Genomic DNA, 13,579 nt, shown 5'->3' on the forward strand with positions numbered 1-13,579 from the left:
GATACTTGTGGCATTCACTTCCCAATTATGATCCCAGTGCAATTATCAAGGCTTATGAGCACAGAGAGAGTCGGGTAATAACCAGCTTGTGCATCAATAAGAAACTCTCCATGAAACCTTACAGGTACAAACAACAGCTCTTCTTATATGTGATAAATTTACCTGCAGGAAGCGGCTGGACAGACGATACCTTCCCCTGTGGAGAAACAGAGACCCAGAGCTGATACACCGCCTCCTCCCTTCCCCTCCAACCGGGTCTTGTGACTGTAGGGACGACAGCTGACACCACTCCTACAAAATAAGAGCCCTGGGCTGCCGGAGTCGTTTTTTCCTCTTGGTTTTCTCTCTCTCCTCGGTTCTCAGTCCTTCCTTTTTCTCTCTCTCTCTCTCTAATCCAGCTCAGAGTCGATGCTTCCCACCCGCCTGCTCAAGTGACATTCTTTCCTTTTTTAACCCGAGTGCAGACACACAATCGGAGGCTGTGAAGAGCTTTAATGCACCAAATCTGATGTGATGGATTAGCTTTTTTTAGACGGCACTCTTTCCCTTCCATAGAAATTAGCAAATAGCAATCTCTGAGATTAAAGTCGTAAATTTACCAGAAAAAAACGTACAAATATACGAAAAAGACTTGGATATTTCTGAGTTTAAAGTCGTAAATTAATGAGAAAAAAAACTCACAAATATACGAGAACAAAACTTGGATATTCTCTGAGATTAAAGTGGTAAATTTACCAGAAAAAACTTCACAACTATATAAGAAATCAACCTCATCACACCACAGACGCTGCCAGTAAACGCCACACAAACGTTAGTGAGGAGGTGCATCATTAAGGAACATGATATCCTACATCTGTCCGTTGTGTTGGAGTTCCTGATGCACAGAAGCTATCAGCTCATCCAAATCAGTGTGTTCTTTCGTCTTTTAACCCGAGTGCAGACACACAATCGGAGGCTGTGAAGAGCTTAAATGCACTAAATCTGAGCTTTGTTAGACGACACTCTTGACCTTCCATAGAAATTAGCAGGCCGACCAATCCCCATCAACAATCAGGACACGTCACTTGCAAGAATTCATTTCCTGTCCACCAGTTTTAAGCTACTATTAATGCAGAATGAACCTTCCTGCAGCCGCCTCTCGTAGAAACAGTCTTGGTCACGTTTCTTTCCATCGTGATAAACACATTTTAATCAGAGCGATAAACTGTAAACAGGTAAAGCTCCTCCCTTCATGTCAGATTATCTGCAGAATAAACCTCCAGCACGGTCTCTTTTCCTGCAGCGAGGCGGCACAAAGAAACCCGGCTCAGGTTGCAGTCTGACTGAAAGACAGCGAACACGTCCCACTGAGACCGGTGGAAACCACGACCAGGACTTCCCAGCTGAAACATGCTCAACATATTCTCACAGTCCTTGTAATGTTTCGTTCTTCACATTCTTTGATTATTAGATTTACAGCCTCCGTCTCAAACCCAGGAGACCAAACCAGTTTAATATACGAGCTCAGAGGAATTATTATAAATGTCATTAAACGTCATTAAACATTTTTAACAGATAATTACGACAGTATTTTAGTGCCATTGTAGGTAAAAAAAAATCTAATTACGAAGCTTGGGGAGGGGGGTAATACTCAGAAATACCAACAATTTACAAGATTAAAGTCATACATTTCCAAATAGAAAACTAGGATATTCTCTGAGATTAAAGTCGTAAAATTACGAGAAAAAAAACTAGAATTTTATGACTTTATAATCTCAGAGAATATTCAAGTTTCTTTCTCGTAAATTTACAATTTTAATTTAGTAAATTCTGAGTTTTTCCCCGGAATATTAACCCCCTCCCCCGGCTATGTAATTTTTGTTTTCACATCATGACACATACATTTTTTTAGCAGATAACAGAATAAATATAACGGCCGTATTCGTGACGTAACATGAAATGTATCGGCCGTGTTTGCAGCATGTTTTATCTGCCACACAGGTCCTCAGTAGCACTGACTTATGAAAGAGGTACAGTTTAGGTGTTGATTGTTCGCAGGCTGATCTCAACAACAAACAAAACAAAACGATGCTGCCACGACAACCAGAACCATTATGGGCATAAAACAGAACAACACAACCAGAACCAAGCTGCTAATGCTCCGCAGGTAGAGCAGGAGACGGGATCTTACCTGACTCAAGAGACAGGACCATGTTCCCTGACCTCTGGACTTCATCAAATCTACTGAAGATGACGTTCAGCCTGGACAGAGGGGGGGGGGGGAATTAGCACCACGTTTATAGCAGAAAACAAACAGCAGCCGTGCTGCCTTCAGGACTCTGGAAAACAGAAAACTGGCTCATGTCAGCGACTCCCCAGGGAGCAGGTAAATAGGCCAAAGTCACATCTCCCTCCTAGAATAATACAGAGGCAGTGATGCCTGCTGGGTAATGTTATTAGAACAAAGACTAATAATCACCGTCTACGTCATCAGCCAACGTTGATGACTATGTGGAAGAAAACAATCTTCACTTCAGGGACTTTAAACTAAATATAAAATCATGTGTGAGACATTTCCTGATGCGACGATATTCAGCACAGCACCATAAATAAAGAATAAACAGTTCCACACGAGGGCTGAAACTATTTTGACGAGAAAAAAACTCACAAATAAAGAAAAAAACTCAGAAACTCTCTGAGATTAAAGTAGTATATTTATGTGAAAAAAAACTTGGATATTGTCCGACATTAAAATGGTACATTTACAAGAAAAAAACAGCCCCATAAAATACAATAAACAATTCTCCACGCTAGTGCTGAAACTACTTTGACAATCATTTGAGTCATTTGTGAAGCACAAATTGCATTAATTTTCTGGTTCCAGCTTCTCAAACATTGAGTGTTCTCTGCTTTACATCACGGTAAACTGAACACTGTTGGGTCCTGGACTGTTGAGGACGTGGTCCTGGAGTCTGGGAACTTGTGATGGGCAGTTTTCACTATTTTCATTGACATTTTATAGACCAAATAAATAATCAATCAGCTGTTTTATCAGCTTGATGCTTCATGAGTTTTCCCATCTGTCTGTGACTGGTGGTTTAAAGCTGTATAATAGTTAATAAAGGGTGTAAGAGAGGAGGTAATCTGAAGAGATTGAACGCACCGTGACTGAGGCAGACCCTTCTTTCCCAGGTCCATTCTCACTCGCTCTCCCACGTGGCGGTAAATCTCCACCAGGCAGTTCATGGCTCCGTCACGCACCTACAGGTCGACAATCATTTCATTATCATTAACATCACTTTGTTTTCTTAGTATACTGTTAAATAAACTAATACTTTTATTCAATTATATTAAAATGAAAACAACCGATGCCGTTTCTCTCCTAAAAATCAAATCAAAGGTAAAGTAGCTAGTTAGTATTTTGCCCTTTTTTCCTTCCTTATCTTTTTTTATTTCTCAAACGATCATTCTGCCTCATTGCCTTACTTTGTGTGCCTGCAATTTTCCTCCTTTCATTTGTATTTATGTGTATTTTTATGTTACCGATTCAGTTTTTAATGCTGCTCTCAACATAGGAGGATATTCAGCGTATACGCCGGCAGCTTCTGAACCTCTCCCGTCACATCCTTATTTCTTTGATGCTGTTTTTAGCTCCTCAAACAACCAAAAGTGCAGGTAAAACAAAATGTGTGCGTTTTCCTGCAGACGCCACTCATCATGTCGGCGATGATGGTTTCATAATGCACGAGAAGACAAGCGTGTTTGGCTTCAGGAAGGGAAGTTCACGGGCACGGCTTCCTGTCCTCGAGAGGAAGCCGTGATTCCGGTGATGATAGACACCTCACGGCTGTAAAATATATCATGAGTCTAAAGGGGGTTTTCTACCAGAATATATATCAACTCACACACGTGTGAGTGCAAAGGGAAGATTTGTAAAAGAAAACTGTAATGTTGGTGTTTGACCAGCTGGGGGCAGTCAAAGAAGCAATAATACTGTCCACATACTTCAGTCCAGGTGGGAAGCAGCAGCTCGTACGTACCTGGCTCGTGGGATCACCGAGGAGGTTACAGATGTGAGGAACAATTTTACTGAGTGTCAGACTCTGAGATCCAAACCTGGGGAAACAAAACACAACATGACATGAGCCTTTCTGCAAAATATCATTAGCATACATACAATAGCATACAATTAATATGCTCTCCTCAAAGCCACCAGACAAAACGGCCTTTTTACCATGGGATGCACCGATTCTGTGCTCATGTACTCGTACTCGCAAAACAGCTCCGATACAACGGCACCGATACCACTTTACTTTCACTCCACCTCCCCAGTGGTGCGCCCGACCCCGCTGGGCCGGGATCCCACAGGGTTTTTGCTTGCACCCTCTGACTCACGCGTGCGTAATGGTACGTGTCGACAGGTTCTGTCCTTTCCACGCTTTCCATTCATTGTCTATGTAAACAGACGTGCAGCAATGCATTCTGGTAGCGTGGCGGCGCGATTCGAGAAACAGAGCGTCACAGCGCCCGCTCCTTATTTGCATAAAGTTGAGGTCTAATCTACTTTATGCAAATCACAGGCGCCTGACGCGACTCAACGCCTCTCCAAACTCCCGAGAATCTTTGAAAATAAACGTAAATAAATTGTTAGTAAATTGAATATTTTGGGATATTTTTAATACAAAACAAACATTTAAAGATGTCAAACTGTAATCTGGGAAATCGTGAACACTTTTCAGTCTTTTCTAATATTTTAGAGGCCAAACAGAGATCACCAGATGAATCAATAATAAGAGTTATTGTTAGTGGAAGCTAAGCTTTAGGTACTTGTTATATTTTCAGTAGACTTAACTGTTGCACTTCTACTTATAATGTAAAATGATGATGATGTGTGTAATTCTGGCAGATCACTTACACACTTAGGGTTGAGATGAGACAAAGGCAGAGTCCTTCTCTGGTCCTGTTGTTTTTATGCTTGAAGCCTCCCATCATTCGCTCCCACACGTACTGAAAAGACAAAACATGCATTAATAACAGCTCACATATTTGTATTTTAGTCTGTAAAAAGTGTGTCTGTGGGCCGAGACTGCAACAACCCAGAGCACTGAAATGGCTGCGTGCATTGAGAACATTTCCTAATGATTTCTTTTCACCTGTGGGTTAGCAGCCTGGTCCATGATCATCAGCAGCAGTGCTTGGTCCTGGTCTCGGACTTGGTCCTTGGCGTCTCCTAACCGGTCTATGAGGCTGGGCAGAACTGAGCGTGACAGAAACAGACGTGATTGACAATATCTGCTCTTTTTATACATATAAACATATCTTCATGTCTGCAGCTAAATGTACACATTTTTTAATTCTATTACTGTGCTTAATCCAATCCACACCTACGCGTGAAGCAGCTCACCTGTCCCAACCTGCGTCCTGAATCTGTCCTGCAGCCTGCTGACGAGAGCTGACAGGATGTCCATCCCCAGCAGAACCACCTGACACGAGAAAACAACAAACAAGTTGATAAAATACATCTAAATACAACAAAGAGTACAAGTACAGTACTTAAGTACAGTTTTGAGGTACTTGTAACTTGAGTATTTCCATTTTCTGCTACTTTATACTTCTACTCCACTACATTTATCTGATAACATTAGTTACTCTCCAGATTCAGATTACAAAACAGAATCAGCAAATAAATACTCATATTATATCAAAAAGACTTTATTGATTAATTATAATTTAATAATAATAATGTAATTAATTTATATTAATTATTAGTAAGTAGCCGTGTAATAAGGGGGATAATGTACATGAATATATATATATATAAACGTACACACATATATAGATATATTAATTCATATATATACTACCACTGTATTAATACTGTATTTTTACATATATTAACACAGTATTATTAAAGTAGTATATACTGTATATATATATATATATATACATAAATAATTAATATAAAACATGTTAATAAATTAAAATGAGCCAGCTGCAATATTAAAGTTATACATCAATAACCACAATCCAATAATATAATATATATATATATATTATCATAAAATAGGTTATTCTACAAAATAAGTACTATATATACACACACACACATATATATATATACATACACATATATAAATATATATTAGTTAATTTACTACTACTGTATTAATACATATATAGTATATATATACATAGAGTATTAATACAGTAGTAGTATATATATTAAATTGTATAAAACATGTAAATACATTTAAATGAGCCAGCTGCAATATTAAAGTAATAAATCAATAACCACAATCCAATAATATAATATATATGATAAAATAGGTTATTCTAAAAAATGAGTATTTTTTTTTTTTTTAGGTACTTTTAAGTACATTTTGATTCTAATATTTTAGAACTTTTACTTAAGTACAAATACTCTGTTACAATGCTTGTAACAGAGTTGTAACTACTACTTTTACTTTCACTACCACTGAGAGAAACAACATGAGATCAGCTGGAGAGCACTGGATTTGAATATAGGCTGCAAAGCATCATGGGTAATGTGACAAAAACAAGAGTTTCATGGAAGAAAACAGAGAAAATAATTCAAATAAATGGGTTTTATTTAATAAAATCGAAATACGATTATGTGCTCTTTAATTCTGTGGAGTAAAACACTGAACTCAAAAATAAAACCATGAGTGAAGATGGTGGCAACATTTTATAAAAAGGTCCCGGCTGCGGATTGTGCACCTTTCCTTGTCATGGGGTGGTCTGGGAGACTCAATGAACGTGTAGTGAGAGTTTCCCCGCTGACACCATATCAACACATACGCATCACCTGAGCTACCTGCTTAGGCTATGATGCAATTTTTGGAAACTCTCTTTATTGTGAGAGAAACGGCGTGTAAGAGAAACAACTAGTCACATTTACTATGGCGCCCTCTGCTGGACATTTAGTGGTATTACAACTAGTCACATTTACTATGGCGCCCTCTGCTGGACATTTATTGGTATTACATGTAGTCACATTTACTCTGCTGCCCTCTGCTGGACATTTAGTGGTATTACATCCAGTCACATTTACTATGGCGCTCTCTGCTGGACATTTAATGGTATTACATCTAGTCACATTTACTATGTGATATATTATTATATCAAAAAGACTATTGATTAATTATAATTTAATAATAATAATAATGTAATTAATTTACATGAATTATAAGTAAGTAGCTGTGTATTAAGGGGGATAATGTACATGAATATATATATATATATACACACATATAGAGATATTAATTAATATATATACTACTACTGTATATATTTATATATATGTAAATAAATTAAAATTAGCCAGCTGTGATATTAAAGTAATACATCAATAACCACAATACAATAATATAATATATATAAGCATAAAATGTGTTATTCTAAAAAATGTGTACTATATGTACACACACGTATATATATATATATACACCTACACATAAATATTTATTAATTAATTAACTACCACTGGTATTACACCTAGTCACATTTACTATGGCGCCCTCTGCTGGTCATTTAGTGGTATTACACCTAGTCACATTTACTATGGCGCCCTCTGCTGGTCATTTAGTGGTATTACATCTAGTATCACCTGAAATTAAACCAGTGATGACTTCTGACCTTTTATCACATTTAAAAATCAGCTGCTCCACCGAAACACAAAAATTACATTAATTTTAACAACTCAATTGCCTCTAAATATTGTCCTGTAACTTCTATTGAATCTGCTTAGTATTACAGCTGAAACAATTGATTGATTTAACTGATTGAACACAATTTAGACAATGAGTACGTGATCTGAAATGTGAGGATTTGCTGCTTTGCTCTCTTTTATATGATTATAAACTGAATATCTTTGGGTTTTGGACTGTTTGTCAGACTATTACTACTATTTCTGACATTTAATAGATCAAACAATGAATCCAGAAAATGATGTGCAGATGAATCGATAGTTCAAATAAATAACGGTTAGCCCTCCCTGCAGTGTGTCACTCTAAAAGGTTAATAAACAAGGTTTAGACAGTTCAGCTGACGGTCTTTACCATTAAGCTGTCTGCATTCATCAATAGCTGATCAATACATTTAGGCCCGGCTCGTCTGCTCACTGGCCTCCGATCAATTAACAAGAGACTAACAGCACATGAAGCACTCATCTTCTTTTACCACCACATTAGAGGCAGGAAGCTGAAGTCGCTCCTCCCCTCTGCTGGCTCGCTCACAGAGGGAAGGAAACTGGGCTAATGGAGCTGGTAAATTAAGCTCGCCACCGCCACCGCCACCGCCGCTGACACATTCGCCTGGGAGCCTCGTCCCTATTACAGACCCGCAGACATTAACTGAGGTTTCCAGGGCAGCAGCCATATGATTATCTGTCAGAGTGTAGTTTTGATGAGCTCCACTCTCATCTGCTTCATTCTTTATATATATATATATATATATATATATACACACACACACACTTCTACAGTATCACATGGTCTTCCTTAGCAGGAAGGGAGTTTGCACCGTTATCAAGAAATTGTGGATGCTCAAATGTCACAACTTCCTGTCTTAAAGTTAAGACGGACCTGCTGAGGAAGCTCCAGAACAGGCACTTTGTGGTGGCAACAATTGCATATTATACTATTTATATTCATTTGCATTAGGGCTGCACAATATATTGTTTTTTTATCGTTATTGCAATGTCACGATACACAAAAGCGATATTGCTCTCAGGTATTTTTTGAGTAAGATGAAAGATTATCAGTAGAAAACTGCACTTTAAAATGTAATTATCATTCTGTTTTATTTTGTCTTCAGTTCAATTTGTTGAATAAAAGAATAATTTCCTCTCATTTTTTTAATTCAACAAGCAATTTGTTGGCTTTTAGCAGTATACCGAAAGAGGCAGAACTGAGTACACTTTAATATCAGTTTATTTATTCAATGTTATCGCATATTACATATTTTTCTCATTTATCGTGCGGCCCTAATTTACATGTAATGAGCTGCAACTAATTCAAACTGTCATATTTTATCAATCTATTGATAAATAATCAACATTAATAAGGTCCCTATGTAGTTGTATGGGACTGTATCTCTCATTTCTCTGACAGGAAGTGACAGATATTTGGTTAAAATACTATTATTAGCAAGTTTGGGGAACAATAGCTCCTCTAAGACTGGACTAAAGTCTTCTTAACGGAAAAATTATGCATATTTTGAGACAAAATGACATTTTACAAGACTCAGACCGAACTCATGAATGATGGAAACATCTGTGATGAAAACTGCCCATTTCAGAGTACTACTTCTACTGGAGTACTAGAACTATTAGCATGGGAGTAAAAAGCACATCAAGTGAGATCATCCTTTCAATGCCTGACGATACGTAGCTACTAAACGACCACTGTGATCTCCACGTATTGATTAATCAGCAGCGGCAGCCTCATATCCCGCAGAAATTACACGCAGATGTTCATGCACCGTGCATGTAAATCATGCACGGTGCATGTAAATCATGCACGGTGCATGTAAATCCTGCACCATGGTAACAAGAGTGGTAGGAAGGAACCTGCCGTAGATACAGTACTAGGTTAGCACCCTTCCCTCTCTGTGAATGAAGCGCTCCCTGAGGACAGTTTGTCTCCGACACCTGCAGGACATCAACTGGTCTGGAGCACGTCCTGCAGTCAAACCCATCATCCTAATAGCTGTTGATTTATTGCAAGTCACATCGTCTTATTCCTGATCTAGAACTACGTAGTTTGGTACTAATTACAGAGAAAATGACTTTATTCTCGTAATATTACGACTTGATTCTGTAAATCTCAGATGTGTTTTCCCTCAATGTGGCCCTAATACTCCGTAGTACATTGTCTCTTTGGCCCTCACTGCATTAGACTTATATACTTAGACTATAATCTGTGTTACCTTCATCACAATGATCACATGTTTTGCAACTCCAGACAGATTTTTTTTGATTTTTTTTGCCTAAAATGTCTCTTTAGATAGTAAAGGTTGCTGAGCCCTGGTCTAGGAGAACCACACCTTCCAGCACCCCTAGAGGCTGAAGAGGTTAATAAATGAATGAAAGGACATTGAATGCCTCATATCTATGTTTCTATGTTCTAGATTGAACCATGCACACTGCCTGACATTGGCTCTACATTAGGTTCATTTACTTATATATATATATATATATTCCATGAGCCCACACCTGCCCAGCATGTACCAAGCAGCTGTAACGCAACAGCTGAGAGCGTTTTGTTCAAGAGCATCTCTACAGTTATTTTTAAAAAGATGTTGAGAGAGATGGAGTGTGTGTTTGTTTATTTCAAACCAGCAGCCCTGCAGGGACAAGCATCTTAAATGTCCTCACCTTGAAGTTGCTGGAATTGACCCAGGAGCTGGCCACCGCGTCCACCATCCTGTCCAGCATGGTCTGGTCCTGCTCCATGTCGGGGGACTTGTCCTCGTCCAGGATGAGCTCCGTGATCTCCTGGCCCACCTGGATCCTCTTCCCCAGGTCCTTCTGCAGCACCTGCTCCAGCAGATACTCCATGGCTGAGATTCAAGGCACCAGCAGACCGTCCAGACTGGCCGTTTTCTCTCCACCGCAGTTTCCAGGACCCGTTTATACGCCTCTTATGAGCTTCAAGAGGCGGTTAGTAACGTTGGTGAATGAGCCGAAGTGAGCACCATAACATCCTGCAGTGGAGGGCTGCTGTGGTCGCTGCACTTCATCCTCCTGCAACAAGAAGTTTACAAAACTAACACACTTAAAATGAGTTATACTGATGGTATATAATTAATAGAAACTTATCTTTAAAACTCAGAATTAAAGATGCTTCTTTCAGCTAAGCTAACCCGTTAAGTGACTTATTTATTTATTTGCACGTATATAAAACTGCACAAAATCTAGTCAATGAAAAAAAACAAGAAATGTGTCAGGAGAGGTCAAGAAGCCACAAGCTTATACAAAGACCCCCCCAACCCCCAGGAGAGGTGGGGATGATCTACCTGTCTAGTAGTAATCATGTCCAGGTGAAGATGATCTACCTGTCTAGTATTAATCATGTCCAGGTGAAGATGATCTACCTGTCTAGTGTTAATCATGTCCAGGTGAAGATGATCTACCTGTCTAGTATTAATCATGTCCAGGTGAAGATGATCTACCTGTCTAGTATTAATCATGTCCAGGTGAAGATGATCTACCTGTCTAGTATTAATCATGTCCAGGTGAAGATGATCTACCTGTCTAGTAGTAATCATGTCCAGGTGAAGATGATCTACCTGTCTAGTAGTAATCATGTCCAGGTGAAGATGATCTACCTGTCTAGTGTTAATCATGTCCAGGTGAAGATGATCTACCTGTCTAGTATTAATCATGTCCAGGTGAAGATGATCTACCTGTCTAGTATTAATCATGTCCAGGTGAAGATGATCTACCTGTCTAGTGTTAATCATGTCCAGGTGAAGATGATCTACCTGTCTAGTATTAATCATGTCCAGGTGAAGATGATCTACCTGTCTAGTATTAATCATGTCCAGGTGAAGATGATCTACCTGTCTAGTAGTAATCATGTCCAGGTGAAGATGATCTACCTGTCTAGTGTTAATCATGTGAATGAATTAGATTTAAAGAAGTTGCTAAACAGTGATGGTAGAGAAGAAGGCAAGAACACATATATTTATATATATAAACACACATATCTGATGAATAGTTATGTCATAAACTGAGAGGATGATCAGTTCAGACTTAGATAACTGGGCAGGTTAAATGTCAACACTATGTTACAGCTGTTAGCTTCTCCTGCTAGCACATTAGCTCACTACTAGCTAGTTTTTACCCCCAAAACACAGGCAAGCTGCTGTTAGCTGAGCTGCTGTTAGCCAAGGCCTATGGAAGGAGGCTGTGCACAGAGTATTGCACATGCGCAGTAGAATCTGGCCTGCACTTCAGTTACACTGTGATTTCATACCAAGCAGGAAAGCAGATCTTTATTAATCATCGCACAGTATTAATATGGAGTACAGAACCTGACAAAATAAAAAAATAAAAAAATAAAAAAATTAAAAATAAATGTCATTAAATGTAGCAAGAATAATATTAAAAATAAATATAGCCGTTAGTTAATTTGTAAAATGTGACATAAATTTATGTTTTAATTTGCCTCTTTATTTATTTATCTTTGTATTAATCCCCTTATTTATTTACTCTTCAGTTCAAATTTCCCTTTTATTTATTGTTATGCTTCTTTAAATTTGCATTTACTTTTATTAATTTATTTATTATTAAGTGCATTTATTTATTTATTTTTGCATTTATTCATTTATTTCTGCATGATTAAAAAAGAATATGAAATAAAATCAAAATAAAATATTAAAAATAAATGTAGAATACATGCATAAATAAACAAAAAAAATAATGCAAAAAAAATAATTCAAAATAAATCAAAAACAAATTATGAAAATAAATACATACAAAAATAAAAGGGAAAAATTAAACCAAAGAGTAAATAAATATGGGAATAAATTATTTGATAAAATGAGACATAAATTGATATTTATGTTTTAATTTGCTCCTTTATTTATTTATCTTTGTATTAATTCCTTTATTTATTAAATTTTCTCTTTTATTTATTCTTATGCATTTTTAAACGTATTCATTTATTTTTTGCATTTTGTTTTATTTATTTATTTATTATTAAGTGCGTGTATTTATTTATGTATTTTTATATTCATTCATTTATTTCTGCACGATTGAATAATAATATGAAATAAAATAAAAATCAAATATTAAAAATAAATGTAGAATACATGCATGAATAAAAAAAACAATAAATGCAAAAACAAATGAACAAATAAAAAATAAATGCAAAATTTAAATGAATACATTTAAAAACATTATGAAAATAAATACATAAAAAAATAAAAGGGAAAAATTAAACTATTAATTAACTATTAAACTTATTTTTAACTGTATGCATTTATTTATGTATTTTTGCATTTATTCATTTATTGCTGCACGATGGAAAAATAATATCAAATAAAATCAAAATAAGATATTAAAAATAAATGTAAAAACAAATGAACAAATACAAAATAAATGCAAAATTAAATGAATACATTGAAAAACATTATGAAAATAAATACATACAAAAATAAAAGGAAAAAATTAAACCAAAGAGTAAATAAATATGGGAATTAATCTATAAAATGTGACATAAATTGATATTTATGTTTTAATTTGCTTCTTTATTTATTTATCTTTGTATTAATTCCCTTATTTATTTATTTACTCTTCAGTTCAATTTTCCCTTTTATTTATTTTTATGCATTTTTAAATTTGCATTTACTTTTATTGATTTAGTTATTATTAAGTGCATGTATTTATTTATGTATTTATGTATTTTTGGATTTATTCATTTATTTCTGCACGATTGAAAAATAATGAGATAAAATCAATAAAATATTAAAAATAAATGTAGAATACATGCATAAATAAACAAAAAAATAAATGCAAAAACAAATGAATAAATACAAAATAAATGCAAAATTAAATGAATGCATACCACCCTGC

At 36.3% G+C, this 13,579-nt stretch overlaps 1 protein-coding gene and 1 non-coding gene across 26 annotated transcripts in view; one reads left to right on the forward strand and one right to left on the reverse strand.

The window, feature by feature from the left end:
• Positions 1–13,579, reverse strand: part of LOC141763243 (CLIP-associating protein 1-B-like) — a 49,870-nt gene that overhangs the window by 35,923 nt on the left and 368 nt on the right. For 24 of the 25 annotated variants that reach the window (XM_074627778.1, XM_074627788.1, XM_074627786.1 and 21 more), the window contains exons 2-8: positions 10,376–10,744; positions 5,384–5,462; positions 5,133–5,236; positions 4,895–4,986; positions 4,020–4,095; positions 3,143–3,240; positions 2,171–2,241 (exon numbers count right to left, since the gene is read on the reverse strand). In XM_074627778.1, coding sequence (XP_074483879.1) covers positions 2,171–2,241; positions 3,143–3,240; positions 4,020–4,095; positions 4,895–4,986; positions 5,133–5,236; positions 5,384–5,462; positions 10,376–10,558 — 703 coding nt within the window. In that variant the 5' untranslated portion in view covers positions 10,559–10,744. Of the gene's footprint in view, positions 1–162; positions 568–2,170; positions 2,242–3,142; positions 3,241–4,019; positions 4,096–4,894; positions 4,987–5,132; positions 5,237–5,383; positions 5,463–10,375; positions 10,745–13,579 lie in introns of those variants that run through there. The other variant, XM_074627797.1, reaches the window with a different exon arrangement.
• LOC141763340 (U4atac minor spliceosomal RNA) lies at positions 6,717–6,845 on the forward strand. Its single transcript, XR_012593074.1, has one exon. It is a non-coding gene; the product is annotated as a U4atac minor spliceosomal RNA (small nuclear RNA).

Source organism: Sebastes fasciatus, chromosome 24 (genome assembly GCF_043250625.1).
Source record: "Sebastes fasciatus isolate fSebFas1 chromosome 24, fSebFas1.pri, whole genome shotgun sequence".
Classification (NCBI taxonomy): Eukaryota; Metazoa; Chordata; class Actinopteri; order Perciformes; family Sebastidae; genus Sebastes; species Sebastes fasciatus.